The 20,238-nt window shown below is 38.4% G+C and overlaps 1 protein-coding gene across 1 annotated transcript in view; it reads right to left on the reverse strand.

Annotated features, from left to right (window-relative positions):
* LOC109464113 (ryanodine receptor 3-like) overlaps positions 1 to 20,238 on the reverse strand; it is a 206,779-nt gene that overhangs the window by 55,903 nt on the left and 130,638 nt on the right. Inside the window, 20 exon segments of the mRNA XM_019761046.1 lie at positions 107 to 158; positions 1,880 to 1,989; positions 2,194 to 2,228; positions 2,231 to 2,286; positions 3,215 to 3,327; positions 3,773 to 3,913; positions 4,409 to 4,468; positions 5,020 to 5,067; positions 5,717 to 5,842; positions 6,057 to 6,179; positions 7,419 to 7,506; positions 8,524 to 8,594; positions 10,235 to 10,339; positions 10,747 to 10,922; positions 13,010 to 13,125; positions 13,465 to 13,527; positions 14,299 to 14,443; positions 15,037 to 15,167; positions 19,250 to 19,261; positions 20,187 to 20,213. Coding sequence (XP_019616605.1) covers positions 107 to 158; positions 1,880 to 1,989; positions 2,194 to 2,228; positions 2,231 to 2,286; positions 3,215 to 3,327; positions 3,773 to 3,913; positions 4,409 to 4,468; positions 5,020 to 5,067; positions 5,717 to 5,842; positions 6,057 to 6,179; positions 7,419 to 7,506; positions 8,524 to 8,594; positions 10,235 to 10,339; positions 10,747 to 10,922; positions 13,010 to 13,125; positions 13,465 to 13,527; positions 14,299 to 14,443; positions 15,037 to 15,167; positions 19,250 to 19,261; positions 20,187 to 20,213 — 1,798 coding nt within the window.

Below are 20,238 nucleotides of genomic sequence, written 5' to 3' on the forward strand. Positions count from 1 at the left end.
AGAACAATTATTAAAAGTAAAAATTAGATCTTACAGTTGTATACAATATTCGTTAAAACACATGTCAAAATTTTATAGGGCAATGTGAAGAAATGACGAGTCATACCTTGCCCATGATGTCAGCATAGCACATGTAGAGGAAATCTTCATCCAAAGCCCTGAAATAATGAAAACAAGTGTCCATAGGCGACATTCTCCGTGAAGTTTTATATTTTGCAGATTGAGAACAGTATTATATATTGTATGTTAACAGTGTGTGATCACTTAAAGTGATATTATGTAGGATTTTCGCGCCAAAACTGAAATTACAAATAATTGAAATTTTCTCATCCAGATTGTCATTTTCGATAACTTTCAACGTATTAGCGTCGCTATTTCGCATTTTCGGCAACTCAGCGCAGCGCGAGAATAAGTTGTGCAAGGCCATACGTATTTATTTGTGCCCCAAAAAATAGAATGTAAACAAACAACGGTTTTCGTTCGGAAATCTTTTGGCAACTTCCGGCGCGTGTCTGGGTTCCATGGTTCGAACGCTGGAGTTCGAAGCCGATTGACTTCAAATTTTAGCCAATTTTTTGAAGGGTCAGTACCTAATCTAAAATCCTCTTTTTGTATATACTTGAAAGTTATCCTGTCACTTATCATATTGCATGTGGTAACCACATTCATACAGTTTCTCATACCAAGGAATGAAGTTTATGACATTACACTAAATGTATCAAAATGTAGCGGAAACTCAGAATGGTGTGCGCCGGTAGCTACAACTGGGCTAAAATTTCGTCACCGCGACGTGTGCACCGTCGCGGTTTTCTTTGGGGCAAACCCGTTTGTCCTAAAACTAACCGGGGGACTTTGGTATCGATGTAAAGGTGATGATGTGGGCTATCACACTGTGGTATTAGCTAATGGGATCCAGTTGGCCAGTAAAAAAAGATAAGCATAGATAAACTGACCAAAAAATGCTAATGTTTGGAAGGCCATAATGATCGCTGTCATTTTGTAATGCACGAAATATCTACATTGTTGTACTAGGCATGTAGATATGAAAAAGTATAAACGTTACGTATGTCTAAGGTGTTTTTGTTGCAATATTGACAGTAACTGTTGTCAAATCGTCACCCGGCATATGCCGTATTTTAGAGAATAACGTGTTCTACGGTGACCTGCGGTTCGGCTGGATTCGGGAATGCTCGGACGCAGTCGGATGTAAACAAACATGGCCCCGATCCGTGCTAGCGCCGAGAAGTGCGCAGTTTTCCAACACGTTTTTGCGGCGTAACGACGTTTATCTTTTGATCCCTAAATGTCATTATGAACCCAGGTAGGCTTACAGAGCAAGAAAATGTTTAAAATAAAGATGTTTAAATAGTTAAAATTCTACATAATATAGCTTTAACAACTGGTAACAACGTATCGTAAAATGGATCAATCCCAATGGTCAAATACACATAAGATCTACTACATGTAAGTCTGACTAAAAATAAATCACGCTCCTGGTGGCCACTCGCCCAAACGTGATGCAACTGTTCATTGATGGTTACTGATTATACGGACTGCGCTGATATTGCTGACTGCTTTTTGGCTTGGCCAGTCGCACTGTTGGCCATTATGCAACTGTTGGCCAACTGTTTCAGATTATTTGCTTATGAAAAGTATTCCTTATTTAAGTGGTATAACAGGAACGGTAAGACGGTGGGTTGTCTATGTTATTAGTGACACTGCCATAGGTCTTAGGTATTACATTTAGGTCTTCAAAATGCCTTTACAAGGATCGGAGGTAACAATACAGGCTTCCCTCCTTCACATTATTCACATTATGATAGAATTACACAGTTGGACTTGCTTACAATACTCAATGATATGTTAAGAGTACACATACTCTTGTTGTTCAGCTGCTGCCCTGTTGAAGCAGCTGATGAGCTGGTGGAGAGGGTCAGGTTTGGGAACTTCATCCTCCCCTACTTCCCCCTCTGCTTCATCTATTTCCTTCTATCAAAAGAAAAATCAACACAGACGTATGTATTTCTCCCATACACATACATGTAACTCAGTAATGTTGGAATAAGAAATAATGAGCCACAAATAACATTTGTCAAGACATGACTCATTTTTGACACATAACACATGAATAACAACAAAATGGTATTTACATGCTGGACATAAATCAACAATGCAGATTTAGAGGAGCCTTACTGTGAGTTCTCTATAATGTTTGCTGTAGCTGCTTCTTCATTGCCCAGCCACTTGTCCATGTATGAGTGCAAGAACAGGTTGATGGCCTGATGTCTGAAAGACAGTGTTGTGGCAGATTTGCACACATCAATGAAACAGAACCAGCTGTCATCAACTGTACAAAACTGGCATACTATGTTAAAGGACAATCTGGTAAAATCATGATTATCATTATAACAGCATATAATCTAACATAAAAATCATAACACAATATCCTCGATGTAACATTCTTTGTCAATTGCAATGTTACATGTAACGTCACATGTATGTCATGTAAAAGACTGCTACATTTCTTCATCATCAAAACACTGTATGCCCAACAGAAAAATTCCTACACATCTGATATACATGTACATTGTAATCAACTTCATACCAAAGTGTTTTATCATGATTTTTTTTACATTTATAATATATGGGAGAATTACATGTATGTATATACTTTCTCTACATGGATACATGTATGTAATGCAAATTCACATACATGTACATCACGTTTGCATCATACACTAACATGTCACTAAAATACTTCTGTCAAAGGACAGTCAACTGGACATGTTATATAATACACAATCACATAGACAATACAATATTACAGAAAGCAGCAAAGCACTGTTAATTTTGAGAGACTGATTACATGAAACATTAGAGGAAGTATAGGCATCAATCTAACATATAGTGGTACAAAAACATTCACTTTGGTACTTAATCTTTAGCACTTGCAATTGGATGTTGCTAGCTAGTACATACTGAGGTAGCCTGTGCATGGGGGGCCATCCTGAAACAGCCCATGACAGCCCTCTTCCGCTGAGTGGACACCAGCTTTGTCCAACCTTTCATGCTTTCTGGGTGCTCAAACTATAGTGAGAAAAGCCATGACAGGAGACAGTGACAGAAAGTACAGACTGAGAGAGAGAGTAGAGGAACAGGACATGGAGAACACAGGTGGTACATGTGCACACCAGCAGGTAACACGTATACATACTCAGGGAGTCTATGCATCGGGGCCATCCTGAAGCAGCTCATGACTGCCCTCTTCCTCTGAGTGGAAACCAATTTGTTCCAGATGGTGCGACCTGTGCCTTCTGGATGCTCAAACTAACCATGCAATAACAGAAGAGTTATATTATAATAATATATGTGTGTGTCTGTAGATATCACTCACTCACTGTAGATAAATATATACAGTAACTGTAGATTTTTATGAAGATAATGTTATATAATTATATTATATAATATTATGTACATGTAGCTATATCTATCTATCTATATATCTACTAGTAGATACAAACATGTATATAACATTACATACACACATATATATATACATCTACATATACATGTATATATTTTATATGTTCATTCTGCCCATCAACTGTGAGCTGCTGAAGACAGTGCAGTGCGTTATCATCATCCACTCATAACTTTCATGGGGGAACAAAGAACCAAGAATTTCAATCGGTGTTGCCTAGAGAAGGTCTAAATTTGTAAGATACACATATCAGCATGAGAGTGATTGTCAGAATAAAGATGTATTCCCTACCTTGTGCAGTTTGTATATGACCTGTGCAACCTCCTGCACCTTGTCAATGATCTCATCATTAGTTAGATCAGCAACCCCAAGTTTGTGTGGCAGGTTGGCATACAGTTCTCTTTGCCACTGGTAGCTTGGATCATCAGAGGACTAGACAACACCACAGCAATAACAAACAGTTATCAGTCACTTGTCAGTCAAAACAGTTAACATTATTTGGTGAAGGTATGAGGTTGTGTAACTCTTATAATTTAATGTAAGGCCACAGCAAGTATATTTTATGGATGACATCCTCCACAGACTCTAAATCTAATGTGATAAGGAAAAAACAAGGTGGGCTAAAAAAAAGGATTCCCACATTTTCAAATTTTGAGGTCATCAAGTTTATCTTGTAACAACAATTGAGGTGAAAAAAAAACATGATCATTATCATATCGTAACCAACAGGTCTTTTATTCCTGTATTCAACAGTATTGGGTATTATTAATACGTAATGCTGCAACAACTTCTGACAGTGGCTGACAAGTACTTAAGAATGAAGTATGTTAACATGCTATCATGATGAAAAAAAATCGGAATGCCTCAGAATCTGCTATCCTCTCTCCAAAAATAAACTGCTACTTTAAAATGAAGACAAGTGCTTACCTTCTCTAGAATAGCCATGTTATTCTTAAGGTAGTCCTTCACCTCTACATCAGAATCTTTCTGTAACACAGAAGGCATCTTCCCATTTGCACAGTTTCAAACAACTCTCAATTCAAAAATGTTGCAAGGGTGACCTACATTGCAGTTACTGTATGTCTTTCTTTTCTGGATACACAAAATATGTATGTTGTGTGTGCAACATCCTTTCATTTAAATGATATAGTCTGCTGACTTTCTCTTCTAACTTTGTTACTGACTCCCTGTGTGCTACTTTATATAATCTGAGGTTAACACTAACTACAAAAGACAACAAATTGTAACACATGATTGTACAAGCTTATTAGGGGATCATGAATCATAATGAGTTACATGCAGGGGGTGGGCCTCAAAAGCACACACACACACACCCCCGGGCTGAGCATGCCAAAAAAAGCCCGGTCTGAATAGGGCTAAATGTTATACAAGTAGATACCTCACACAAAGTGTGCATAACTGGTTAATATCTAGGTTAAACTATAGTGATGTGATAGTAACAGCACACAGAATTTAGTGGAGTGTCAAAATACTTAGACGTAATGAAAATGTGGAATTTTCATGGATAAAATACTTGCTACCTCCTTTTTCAGAAGGTCAGTCACACTGCCTGGTGGAGCTTCCAACTAAAGATGAACAAATGAGGTGAAACAAGCTAAATGGAAGATATGTAAAACAAATACAAAAAAGCGAAATGAAGCAACGAAAATATGTAGCCTACTACAAGTTACAGTTTATGAACAAAACAAAACAAAAAATGTTAAGAATATAATACCAAAAAGTCCTACAAAAGTGTGTGTAGAACTACATTTGTACCAGTAAAACTCAGTAACATTCTGATCTATAGAAAGTCACGACTGAGACCAAATTTTCGCTTTTGCTTTGTTTTCAAGTTAATTTTCCTTTGCATCAAAATGAGATCAACAACTATGACAGTCACTATGGCTGAAGGATGGTCTAGGAAAAACCAATTATAGGGCTAATAATAACCCTTTTTCTATTTCTTCTTTTTAACTGGGATTTATATTTTTAAGGCAGCCCTAATAAAAGGTGTAGTTGTGTGGCTGAACTATTGTGCAGGAGAAATGGATAGCTGTGCCATGAATATATGAAAACTTGCTGGTTTTGTGGTATTGTGTTACATCGTAGGTAGTTAACTGGCTGAAATGTACATTTGTATCATTATACACACACTGACTCTTTTCCATCAAGACAGGCATATAGCTATTGAGGATCATACATCATGTATGTTATGGAGTGCCATTATTATCCTACCATGAGATATCTCAGCTTGGCTTGTTGGACAAGGTCTTGTTCCCTGGCCCCAAAATCATTAAGGCCTACTGGGATGAGACGTTTCAGAGCAGCCACAACCAGGCTTGTGCTGTGTGAGTACAGATCCTACCAGAAAACAAGCATGGGTAATACTTTGAACCACACTGTAAGATACAAAACATGATTTAGGACTCACATTGACACAAGGCAACATTCAATTTGGTAGAAATGTAATAATTAATGTACTAAAAGCAACGAGTACTTCACAATTTTAATTTAGTTCAGCATGAAAATAACAAGTTACTAGATGTAAGGACAAAGTAACTTGATACCAATTTACCTTTCCTCTTTTTCTTTTGTTGAACATTCCAGCAGTGGGCCTCTTACCACTGGTGCCAGCCAGGAAGGCCTTAAGGTCAATTTCATTTTGTACCACATAATTCTGTTCTTCTCTCCGGAAGGCCTAAATTGATATAATAAATTATGGTAAAATATGGAGCATTGTACCATGCATAGAGACAAAGAGAAAACAAAACACACATTTGGGCAAGAAGTCGAGAAATTATGGTGTCTTAAAAGAAGAAATTATAATTAATAATCAACCTTTATTACTTTCATTATATTAAAAGACCATCAATTTCAAAGTCCGCACTCTTTGGATGCAAACTCATTGATCATATGGAGCTTCACACCATGTGAATCCTGTGAAGCCTGTGCAGCACTGTAAGGCCAGACCATTTTGTTGCTTCTCAGATTTTTTCAGAAGAAAAATGGAGCAACAGGGAAAAAAAAAATCCAAAAAGTCTGGGGTAAAAATATTATTAGAGCTTATAATAATTAATTACATCACATACAGAAACGCAGGATTACAATGTATGGAAGTTGGCAGCTTTTCAGGGCAAATCATTATGCATGTCACTCCCTTCCTTTGATTGATGCATGTAACATATGATTGCAAGAAAAGTAATTGACAAGTGTCTTGGCCGGTGCCAAAAGTGGCATTGTTTCACAGTTTTTCCATGTTTGTACCATTTTAATTTAAAGGAGGTGTAGTTTGAAAAAAATGAATGTCTGCCATGGGTACAATCAAAAATAAAACAGCTATTTGGGTCACACGGCTAAAAAAATGGGTCATCAGCTACAAAACAGTATCACCCTTGCTTGTGTGACTAATACCAACTCTTCACATGCAACCAACTTTACCGTGTCTGAGAATACTATAATCCAAAAGAAAACTATTTGCTTAATATCTATAATGATCACTGAACAATGAGGAGCTAATATAAACTTAGTGGGACAACCACACAGATCCGGCAATTTCCTGCTGCACTCACTTACACTCTAGTTATCATCAGATTTAGACTGATCTGACCCGGTACTGTAATTGTTAGAGATAGATGTTAGAATTTGTATTAATTAAACTTGTACTAGCAGGTCCCATATAGGTTGTACATACAGTACCATCAGCACATACAGTAGCACCCTGTATACAATGTACAGTGTAGGTACAATTTGGGGGTGTTTCTCATGCAACACATCACACCACCGTGACAGCGAAATGCAACAAATGCAGAAGTAAGACCGCAGTGCAACAAAAATAAAGAGTCACTCTGTGACCTGATTAAGACACAAAATTATCTGAAAATATTGTGTAAAAAATGCCAGCAGGACAAGGGTTAAGTAATTTAGGATAACCACTCACAGCTGACTTGGCCCAGATCAGGAAGACATCAGCTGTTAGCTTGAAGAGAGTATTTGCCTCAGGGGATGGGACCTTCAGCCATGCTTGCCTGGAGACAAAACAACAAGCAACAGTACAATTATTACATGTACACTACAATGAGGATGATATGTCATGTACATGTAGACCACGTGAGTTGGGTATACACATCAAAGTGGCTTCTTATGTGCATGTATTGATTTAGTGGACCTATGTTTTCACTTCAAAAAACTATGCCAGAATATCGTATGTCTCTCTACTAATAAATACATGTGTGTACATGTACGTGTTCTTCATTGTTTCTGCCTATGCATGTACATGTACAATACATCATTTAGTGTTCTTAGAAAAAATGCAGCTTCACAGAATCATATTATACTGTAAAGTTTCCCAAGTACTGGACCAGGTACATTTCTTCCTAACACTAAATTCATAGTATTACCAGTCCTACAATTACTTCACACAATGGGTTGGTGGAAAAACTGGTCCAGTCTGGACCGGTTGGGGTGTGTGTGGAAAAAGCGGTCCAGACTGGTTGAGGGGTGGAAAAACTGGTCCGACCCAAATTGCGCCCCCTACCAGAATGCGGGAGAATTGCAAGCAGTTGCAAGTGTTCCCAAATATCAAAACATGGGGTGCGCTGATTGGCTAAAAATAGACTGGGTGAAAATCTCTTTGTTTACCCAGGCAACGCATCCTACTCTCAGAAGTAAACAACACTGCGATGGCACCATACTATACATAAGATTAGAGTGGTCACATTAGTTATTACATAGACTTAGGACAGTTATCATTACAGTACAGCTCCACAACGTACACCATGGGAACGGTATCAACTCAAACCTTGCCTACCGCCACTGAATTACGTTGTCCCCACGGACCGAATATATACAATTTCTCGACGTTTCTATAGGTAGTATTGTTTCTCTTTGTTTAGATGTTCTAATACTGCCCCTCATAGTCTCCGACAGACAACTACTGCATTCCCACTGTCATGCAAATCGTACGACAAACCATACATGCTGTCACACAATTGCTAAATATGATATGATCTCTTGATAAGGTCTGGGATATATGATAAAGATACCTATTGAGGTCCACAAATCTGATGAGGAGAGGGTAGAAGGCATACAGGTCCCTGGCTAACATTTGGTAGTCCTGCAAATAACAATACAGCAACAGAAACCTGAATGTTAACCTGAACAAAGCTGGTGTGTCTGCTTACATGTGTCATGTCCATGTTGTACATGTAGCACTACATCAATGCTATATGATAACACCATGATCCCTTTTACATAATAGGTGAATGAAAAACATTAAAAGTAAAATAAATTCTTGGATATAATACAAACTGTATCACAGAGTACAGATTTTACACTTGTTTGGGCAAATGGCATGTAAAAAATGATAATGAATTCTTTTGTAATGTAAATGTTTTCTCTTCCATTGACCTGATTTCACAAGGCATACACATAAACCTGGCGACACACCTCAGAAAAGACACATTATGTTAAATGCTAGCTTCACATAACAGAAATCATTCAACAGAAGTAACATTATATAAACTTGAGCAGTCACATCATGACTACAGACTGTACAGAAACAATATAGGGCTTATTCACCACAGATTGTCACATGACTTTCCCCCCAGGCAACGAGCATTGTCCACCATGATGTGGTCCAGCATGGTGCCTATTGCTGTGGTACGCTATGCAAACTCTTGGCGATAGTTGCATAGTTTTGGCCAGAATCTACGTTTTGGACACTATTCTTGTTAGTAGCATTGTCCTTGGGGTTGTTCTGGCTCTTTGTCCACGTCTCATGTTGTCAGGATGTGGCTTTTATCTTTTTTGCTGATCGGAAGCCGGTGTGTTTTACCCTGGTGTAGGCCCGGCTGTAGATGGCAACATGGGTAGCCATGAACAAGGTAAATCTGTTGGAGCTACCTGTCCCTTTACTGTGTGGTAAATTTCCGTGTAGAACAGGGTGCTGGTAACATTACACTCACCTTGTCCAGCCACATCTTGATACTACATAGTTGTATGCTAAAGCCTTCCAGACTCTTAAAGGGTTTGAAACGATCCTGTGCGTAAAAACTTCTGCCCAGTACAAAGCTACAGTACTGTATTAAAGTCAATGGATTCCGCTGGCGGTAGACACCGTCTCGATCAAACTGATCAAAACTCGACAGAAACTGGCCAATTCCAACTGATTTTATTTTGTTCCAGTAACGAGAGGTACGAGTGGTGGCAAACTCTTCGTGTAATCGGAGAAAGGACAGTTTACCTAACGTTTGTCGGCAATTTCAACGCTTGGAAACTCGCTGTAGAGATGCACCCCAAAATGGCGTCGCACGGGACATGAGGGGTGATGACATCATGATGACGTGTGGTGAATAAGCTCTATATGTTTCATCAACATTCATACAGTCATCATAGAAAATGTGGGATAGAGCAGGCAATATATAGGGCTGTATAATTTGAGGCATGCTAAGAGAAGACAAGCTTAAGGGCAAAAAAAGTTGAAATTTAGGCTGGAAGTTATTACACGTATGCAACAGCTCTGTAGAAAGTAAAAAAAAAATTCTTTCTGCACGACACTAACTACATTGTTATGTACAACAGAGCAATTTACAATGTACATCTACATGTATGCTATACGTAATCATGGAACAATCATAAATGTACTGAAAAGCTATGACAGCAAAGCAAGATGCCAATTTCCAAGTAAAACCAGCTCAGACAGACTCTCACCATCCTGGCCACATTCATCACTCAGGCCAAGGGCAACAAACAAACCTGCATAAGTTCATAATACTTAGTCCATCTACGCTGCCACGTGTCACTGTCACATGCATGCTCATGCTCGTGATGGTGCCCTTTCTTCTTGTGGCGCTGCTTTTTCTGGCCAACACACATGGATGCAGAAATACTGAAAGAGAAGTCTGAGTCTAGGACTTTCACTGGGAGCCAACAAACGATTGGATGAAAGTCACTGACCAGACATTCACTACAGACAGCATATGACAGACATATTTGGATGTCTTAGTACTTAATAAAAGTGATCAATTTGTATTCTACAGAATACATGTTTGTAACAAAATATGTATAGTATGATATTTTACAAAGGGACTAATATCCCTTCAAAATCAAAGCAATATTACTCATTGACAGATGATATAACAGACACATATCCAGTTGGATTTTATACATGTATCATTACAGAAATGCACTTGAAAGCAGCTAAATGCATTTTAGCCACTAATTATGATATTACAGTATCCATTTCAAGCATTCCCAACTGTTGGTACCTCAAGCATGGCCAGTTCTTCCTCAGATAGGTCTGTTCCAGCCTTCCACTCCAACTTCAGCAGCTCTTCTGTGTACTCTATTTGCTGAGCCTTCTTCTTCAACTCCTCCAGCACAGGTAGGAAGTGGCTGCCAAGCAGTTCAGTACCTGCACAGCCAATAATTGGCTGGGTGCAGTCTGGAGAGGAGAAAGTAATGCCAATATAATCAATGTATAGATGGGTGGTTAGCATGATTGGCTCTGTGACTAATAATCTCTGGTTGTGACACAAGTTCTGTGCTGCACCTATACCTAGAAGGGCTAACTACAATTAAACAAGAAATGCTTTCGAAAAAATTTTCCCAGGAGTCAACTTAGAAGATGGGACATGTATTTTGGATATGGGCTGTGACAACAGAGACATGGGCTGTAACAGAGGACATGAAGAGACTGACTCGGAGTGACAAGGCCATGGTAAGATGGATGTGCTCCAGGAAACTGGCAGACTGCCAGTCAATTGAACAGCTACATACATGTATGTGGCTTGGAGTTCATAACATCCAGGACACGGATAGATATAACAGACTAAGATGGTACGGCCACCTCCAGAGAATGGACACTCAGGGACAAATGGCCAAAAAGGATCCTCACACTGGATGTGGAGGGTCCAAACCCTCGTGGTTGCCCTAGGAGGAAATGGTTTGAGAACATAAGGAGGAGGACCTCCACCACCTGAACTTAGATAAGATCAACCCACAGGACAGAGGCAAGTGGTGAGCTACCATCAAGCCCCAGATGTATAGTGCAAGCACGCCTAACCCTCAGAAGACCGGGAACAACAGACGATAAACCGGACAGTGAGAGTGAGTGATGTAGCTGGTTGGGTGGCTTGAGTGTGGATCAGATGATCATGTGTGACTCAAATAACCTTCGTGACAGTGAATTGGACTAATTTATGAAAATAATAAAATTAGACTCAGGACTTTATGATGAACAATTATAATCACTTGCTCTTAAGTAAAGAGACTCTTTTTACACAACCAAGTCTTTTATTCAGCCGACATTTCGGTAACCGTCTGTCACCTTCCTCAGGGCAATTCTGACTGGTTCACATTGCACTACAGCACAGGTGTCGCTGCTATATATAATAGAGAGAGAGTGCAGATAAAATGTTATGTGAAGTTACAGCAGCAAATAGTCAAAAGTGCCCTATATTTTCATCTCCCCTGTTGCTACAAATGTACTGGTGACAACATTTAACCCGTTTGCCCCTGGCCAGCCTCCTTGTTCTTTTTGGTCTTTCTTTACATTTTTAGGACAGCAAACATCTAGTACTTATTACCTTTGCCAAGAAGGTTATGTTTTCAGTAGCGTTGTGTGTGTGTGTGAGTGTGTGTGTGTGTGTGTGTGTGTGTGTGTGTGTGTGTGTGTGTGTGTGTGTGTGCGTGTGCGCGTGTGAGATTGTGGTTTAGCAAGTTATCTCAAGAACCTTTGGATGGATTGTCATGAAAGTTGGTAGGTGGGTAGGTATTGATAGGACCTAGAAACGATTAGATTTTGGGCCCCCTGGTGGCTTTTGTTGGTACTGCAGCAGAACTTCCGGTTTTGATATATCGCGATCCGAACATGCTAGGGTCACAAATTTTGAATGGTAGATAGCTCTTGGGCTAGTGAAGAACTGACATGAGTTTGGACCCCCTACTAGCAGCTTGTTCTGGAACTGCAGGAGTGTTAGTTAAAAATTCTTTGAAGGAGGATAACTCAAGAATGGGTTGACGGATTGTCGTGATCTTTGGTGTGTAGGTAGCTAAAGTGATGCTTGACATAATCAGATGATAGGTATGCAAATCAGGAGCTAATTTGCATAATTAATGAGGAAAATATATAAATCTGATTCGTTCGATGATAGGACTATGAAACACATGTGACATGTAATTTAGAATGAGAAATACACATGAGGATATAGATTATGTAAATGAAGACCTAATTTGCATAATTAATGGGAAATTGTTATATTTCATCGTTGTAACTGATGGGAATTTCATACTTGCCACATCTGGAAGTTAAGTGAAGGTGAACATCAATAAACATAATTTATTTAAATCATGACCTAATTTGCATAATTCATGAGGAAGTGCTACAATAGAGAATATGATCAACTGATATAATACATGCAAATGAGGCTCTTATTTGCAAAATCAATTATTAAGATTGTATAATTCATCAACCGGAAGGGTTACATAATGTGGCGAAGGTATGAGATCGTGGAACTCTTGTTTACATACTTGCAACTCTTTTCATCCAGCTGGCTTCAGGTAGACCAAGGTTGTTTCGGATCAGCTTCAGCACGCTGCCCAGGACTTCGTTCATCTGTTTGTTGCTGACACCTGTAGTCAACTTACTGTAAAAAGTAAAGTGTAGAGCTAAAAGAAATGCAACTTTTCTGAAATAAAATATATGAAATAACGTCCCTGTACATGATGTAACTTCGTGATTTTAGATTCATTAAAGTTTTGAACCCCTGACTGCCAGGTTCCAGCTTTCCAGAAAATTGTACATGGGCAGAAATGTGTCTAGTATACTAGAGGAACTCGGCATGAAACATCTGTAATGGCCAAATATTCCAAATTTTCAGGGGATTTCATATTACAAATATGACAGGGGATGTTACATTTTACACGTGATTTTCAGTTCTCATAATATTGATAATAATTATAGGACGATAAAGCAAGAGACTTACTCCTCAGCTATTCCCTTGTTGGCCATGTTGCTGGGCCCATGGTCCCACCATAGTGACAGGTAGCTGCAACAAACAATGACATAATGATATGACATCATGCAATGTAATTGGTATAATGGCAGCCAAAAAAAATCTTCAACAAGTGTCCATAGGCGACAATTCTACATGAAGTTTTATATTTTGCAGATTGAAAACAGTAACGGGGCGTGCCCTAACAACGGATCCTTTTTTATGCGCTGGAATGCTCTACCGCTAGTTGTCAGAGAGTGGTCAGGTTTTGATGAATGAATTTTGAGAACATTAATGCAAACAACATACTTGGATAAGAAATTCATTCATACTAGTCATGAGCCCTTCACGCTCCATGTTACAAGCAACAAACTCTGTTAGACTTTTTCCTGAATGTACCTTTCGTGAATGCAGCTATGCTAGACAGTGTGCGCTAACTTCGGACGCTTTGGTAATTTTGATCTCTTCAGGCGTTGATTTTTTTTTTTATTTAATGTGCTATAGTGAGCAATTCCCACTGATTGTACATAGTATATTACACATGGTAAGAATACAGTTTAGTGGGCAATCAATGGCTCACAGCTGCCAAGTTTCTCAATAATGAAGGAGGTGTCGGTGGACTCTAACTTTGAAAGACTGCAGGCCGTTGTTGTTGATGTTGATGTAGCTAGCAGGCAGACCTAGGTTTTGCCAGTAATTTCTCTTAACTTACAAATTTAAGACTTATAAATTTGATACTACATGTAGACCAAGCATGACAAAAAAGAGATCATGGTCTTTGGAAGAAAATGTGTGACTCAACAGCAATTATTGGAAGTTGCTTACCTGCACAACATTGGTAGAATTACTTCAATTATGTGAGGTGCTTCCTCATATGCAGACTCCGAGTTGGCCAGATGTGTTATCTGGTCTACCAGTTGCTGGAAGGTGGGCATGTCTGGCCAGATCTCTTGAGCAGAGCTAGGTAAGCCTGTTGTTGCAATTTTTAGAACAGAAGATTATACTATTCAGAATTTCTTGACAAGGTGACCTTGAAATACAGTAACTGTTGATTTTCCTTAAAGTTGCATAATTATTTAAAGTGAATAATTTTACTTACAATGTAATAATTATACATATACATGTTCATCATATACTTAGGCCATGTTGATTTGATTATATAGATGACATCCTCGGGGAACTCCAAAGCTGATGCCACTGAAACAAGAAAATTTGTGCGAATGCAGATGTCATCCATATAATCAAATCAACATGTGGTGGAGCCATGCTGAATTTGCTCCAAAGCAAATGTCGGCCTTTCTACTTTTATTATTGTTTTGTCTTGTACATTATAATTATTACTCTGACATACATGTACATGTGTATGAGCCTTTAGTAAATATTGTGTAGTACACTGCAACTTAAGCCCTTGACTTACAATGTTGTATTTTTAAGTACTATGTAATGAAATGAACCAGACTGAGTTATTCTTTAAAGCCCTCTCCAGCTCTTTATCTTTCCTCTTGGTTTCAACCTAGTAGGACTAAAGAGTGCTGGATTGTGCCAATCTTCTGTCTTACATACCCAACTTGGCTATTTGCTCATTGTCTGCAAAGATGCAGTCCTTGTTGATAGTGTTGTATTCGTGTTCTAAGAAGGCCACAGGGAAGGCACTGGAGAAGGCAGCCAGGCAGGCACCCAGAGCTGGACGGTTCCTAATCAGGAAGAAACAGTAACACTGACAAACCAGTTCAACTCAGTGTGTCAACCACCAGCACAATGTCATGCTTGGCCAAACGGACAGTAAACATGTTTGAAAATTTAATACCAACTGTCTAAAAGGCTTTCAACCATATCAAAGTTCTTAAACATGTGGGTTTATAAGAAGTGTGTACATGTGCCTCATATTACTAAAAGCATTTCTTCAGCCTGTTACAATGTTTACTTGCATTTCAAAGGATGACAAATGCATAGAGAAGACCTGTCACATTACATTTATGACAGCTTCAAATTTGGTACATGTAGCTCGATTGAAGGAGTTAAGCAGTGAAAGTGAATATAAATTCATAATCAATTATCAAGTCCAAAATTTTTCATTCAATTATATAATGTACAATGCCATGTATTTACCAATTTCCGGTTTTATAGCAGACTTACTTACACGTATATTAGACTTACATTGTACAAAATTGTCCATCTGCCTGTATAGTGGCATATTGAACCATAAAGAAACTTGCTACAGTCTCATACATGTAATACTATGTGCATAATAGTGCAAAATCTGACCTGCATTTTGAAACATGTGAGCAAGAAAACAAAGCCAGTACATGAACATGTACTGTACACAGATGAATTTGATGGACAATACAAATGTACGTGACATGTCTTCACCTGTTATTGAATGGTGTTGATTATAAAAACCACATACTTCGGGTAAGAGCCAAACAAAATTAAAGCATTTAACAAGACACATTTGATGGGGAAAAAAATCACCCAAGTTACCTAAAACCTTGAAAAGTTAAGTTATTAATAGGCAATCCAAAAGCAATGCATCGTGTAATTGTCACTGTCCTAAACTGTTACAAATTTCCATTGGCATGTGCAAATTTTTGCAAAAAGGGCCCAAAAACTTGTTTTCCCCACACAATAGCAACAAGATGTTGTGAGGAGAAAAAAAAAAGTTGAGTTATCAGACTATCATTGCAACAAAGATGAGCTTAATTGCAGCTTTGACTGGTGCCTTCTTGCACACATACATAATGTATAAATCACAGCTCAAGGCAGACAGATGACACAAAGGACATGGAGACTGAATCATTTATATAAACAGTTAAACTTATTAGCTTCTGTTAAAGTTGTAAACAAAGATTTGTGTTGTCTTTGTGAAGATTTTGGCCTTTTGTAGATAAAGCTTGAAATGAAAAATGGACACTTAGTGTGGACAACAAATCAAAAGTGAAGTGACAGACTGTAACTGTAATGACCCTGTCACAATTCTGCATATCCTCATTCTGTAAGAGTTGCATATTGACATTTGTTTCAAATGCAGTCATACATTGTACACAATATGCACATCGGTCATGTGCATGTATATTGTTTTGTGTACCCTGGCATGTACATTGTACACAATAAAATACAAGGCATGTGCACAATACATTTTGCTTTCCAAAGCAGTAACAAACATTGATCATTTACATGTACAGTACATGAGGCTGGTGGTCCCAATTATCAAAAGAAGAATTTATCCCTGCAAACACAATGAAAATGCTCTAGAATTCAATAAACTTGCCTCATTCTGGATAAACTCTAAAAATGTACTGCTCATGCACTTCTGCTTCTTATATTTTAGTGCTTTAATCTCAGTAAACCAAGAGGTAAGAAGTACAATGTCATGTACAGTCTAAACCCTGGCTCCCGGGACAGCAGGAATCAAACTGAACCTGTTGGACTGGATCGGTTATAATCAGTGGCGCTTGAACCCTGCTGTTACACTTAGTCTACTCCCCTTTTAGTTTTTAGATTGTGCATCCTCAAATTTTTGAGTTCAGTATCCCTGTGCGCCACTGAAACACTGAAACAAGAGGCGAGTAGTACATTCTACCCTGGCTCCCTGAATGCCGTGCTAACCGCTAGCTTAAAGGTCAGGATGACCTGGTCAGTAAGTGATGCATACATTGTAACAGTGGTGTTTCCAGTGTCAGTCCTGAAAGAAACTACAGTCAGTAGGTTGGGATTGTCTTTTTTTTATTTAGGTTGAAGTGATCCAACAAATATAATCTAACTGTAAAATGTAAAACTAAATTGGCTCATGATCGGAGCTGTCTCCAGAAATTTCCGCTCCATTTCCTTTATAGGAAAAATAATTTGAAAGTAATTTCAGTTTTGGAGCCTTTCAACCCAAAATCCTACTCTCCAAGCAGAGGTTGTGGGGGAATGCATGATCGTTAGCTTTTTATATATGACCGTTTTTTGTTGCCCGTCAGTGGCCAGCAACCTTCTCTGGCTAATGGATATACTGCCTGGCCAATTTGAGAACGTACGTTTGTTTGTTTGTTTGTTTGTTTGTTTTAGATCTCCATTAGTGATCCGGGTACGGAAATATTGTTTTGGGTGGCTGAGTGGTGGGTTTGTGTGTCTGTTTGAGCTGGCCGTTAACTGTCTTTTTGCCACTGAAAGGGATCTGCTTGGAGATTACCAAAATCCTATTTGCAAAAGGTAATCCATTGGTTTCTACTACATGTAGTCCCACACAGATAGGGGTGATATTTGACCCAAATCCATGTTTACGTTTGATGCCTGCCTTAATTCCACCAGGAGGCTTGCAAAAAGGATTTTGGGTTGAAAGGCACCAAAACTGAAATTACTTTATTTGTCTCATTTGTAATATTTCACTCAATTTCAATAATAGGAAAATTTGCTTCAGAAAATCCTTGAAATGATGTTTCAAAGGGTTTGAAATTCAGATATCAGATTGAAAAATTAATGGACTTCTCAGCGATTGGCAAAAAAAGGCTAGAGTACTAGTCAGCAGGTTTTTGCTAGGGTCAGTCGGGGAAAAAAACGGTCATGGCCAAAAAAGTATTTTAAAAATTTTGAACAATGGCTGCATATGAAAGAAATGTCAAATTGAATATACAACTCATACGTTACGTATGAGTTGTATATTCAATTTGACATTTCTTGAGTATATGAGTATATGAGTATATGCAGAAGTGTAACAGGGCCCTGACAAATTGATGTGTAAATCCAGAATGTTAAGTACACGTATGAGCACATTCAGCAGCTGTGAGGTTTAGGATAGTAAGAGAAGACACAGACCTCTTCATCTGATCAGAAAAATTTCTCTTTTTTGCACAGTCGTCTTAGTGAAGTCGTCGTAGTGCACATTTGGCCGAAAAAAGGGTACTTTAAAAGCTTGTGAAGCACGGAAACTTAGCAGAATTCAGGGGAGTTGTATAATATGAACATATTTGTTGTTGTGGATTTTGCTGGCGTTGCGCGAGGGCCAATATTTTGAAGGAGTAGTGGACCTTCGCCTCAAACCAGGAAGTAAAGTGGGTATTCGCTAAGAAGAGAAAAAAACAGTAAATTTCGATTTTTTTAAGTTCGTCTCGATGGATTCCCTTCAAACTTGGTATGAACACGTGGGAGCACACTCTGGATATGACCACACACAAAAAAATTAAGACTCGTGCAACAATTCCTGGGCATTCGCTAAAAAGGGAAACCCGATCAGAACACTGCCAATGGATACATGTATGATGGACAGTTCTTAGAACTCAAGCAGATGGAGCACAACTACAGTCAGTAGGTTGGGATTGTCTTTTTTTAAATTTAGGTTGAAGTGATCCAACAAATACAATTTAACTGTAAAATGTAAAACTAAATTGGTTCATGATCAGAGCTGTCTCCAGAAGTTGCCACACCATTTCCTTTAAAGGACAAATAAAGTAATTTCAGTTTTAGTGCCTTTCAACCCAAAATCCTATTTGCAAAAGGTAATCCATTGGTTTCTACCAGTCCTGCACAGATACAGGTGATATTCAGCGGGGTTTTGCTAGGGTCAGTCGGGAAAAAAAACGGTCATGGCCAAAAAAGTACTTTAAAAATTTTGAACAATTTTGTGTGAATGGCTGCATATGAAAGAAATGTCAAATTGAATATACAACTCATATGTAATGAGTATATGCAGAAGTGTAACAGGGCCCTGACAAATCGATGTGTAAATCCAGAATTTTAAAATACATGTATGAGCACAACAGCTGTGAGGTTTAGGACAGTAAGAGAAGACACAGACCTCTTCAGAACACTGTGCCAATGGATATGATGGACGGTTCTTAGAACTCAAGCAGATGGAGCACAGCAAGTGAGGGTGATCAACAAACATGTTAATGTAGTGGTTGGACAGCACATGGAAAAAATGGTGAAATAAATGGCAGTGCATCATTGCACACGTGGCAGAAGGAGGAAAAAATACTGTCATAAGATGTTGGACGAGATATATCTACTAGAAGCCAAACTGAATGAGTAAGGATAGACGTGCAGCTTGCCAAGAGTGATGCATATGAGTCTGATTATTATGAAAAGTGAGTATGTCATAAGCCTTGACTGTTGGTCACTTTCTATCATAAATGTACAAGAGAGCTATGTGAAGAAAAATCCCATTCTACCGGCATAACTTAGTTTTCCAGCTTTGTATCAAAATTTGAGACCAATTTACAACCCCTTGATTTATTTTTTGCTCACTTGTAACTGAATGAATTGAAGACAGCCTGACAGTGTATTATTTTAGGATAGTTACACCATAAAGCAGTCATAAAAGTCAATGATCATGTTCAACTAGTCTTTAATTTCAGAATGAGCACTGTGAAATCGGAATCATCTTCCTCACAAAAGAGGGCATACCTAGATATTTGACAATCATGACAGCTGTCATGGGATTGGTTACATCTGAATTTACATGACATATAGTGCATAGTTCTAGAAGAGTTAGATCAATCAATTACAATACACAAAAATACTGTAACAACAATTAATGGTTTAATTCTACTATCTACATGTTAAGTGCATGTGGTTGACTATATAATTATGATGTTTAAGCTACTTATAAGATTATAATACGAGTTCAAATGGAAAGCACAAAGTACAAAATACTGCGCAATAAAGGCCCAAGGATGACTCAGAAGTAGTGGTAAAGCAGGAGGAGAAGGAAGAGAAGCAAGGTTTGTAATTACCTTTCAAGCTCTTCCTGCCCTGGTGATCTATGATGGTGCAACAAATGCATGG

The sequence above is a fragment of the Branchiostoma belcheri genome, unplaced genomic scaffold (assembly GCF_001625305.1).
Source record: "Branchiostoma belcheri isolate BF01 breed outbred unplaced genomic scaffold, Haploidv18h27 scaffold132, whole genome shotgun sequence".
In the NCBI taxonomy this organism is placed as follows: Eukaryota; Metazoa; Chordata; class Leptocardii; order Amphioxiformes; family Branchiostomatidae; genus Branchiostoma; species Branchiostoma belcheri.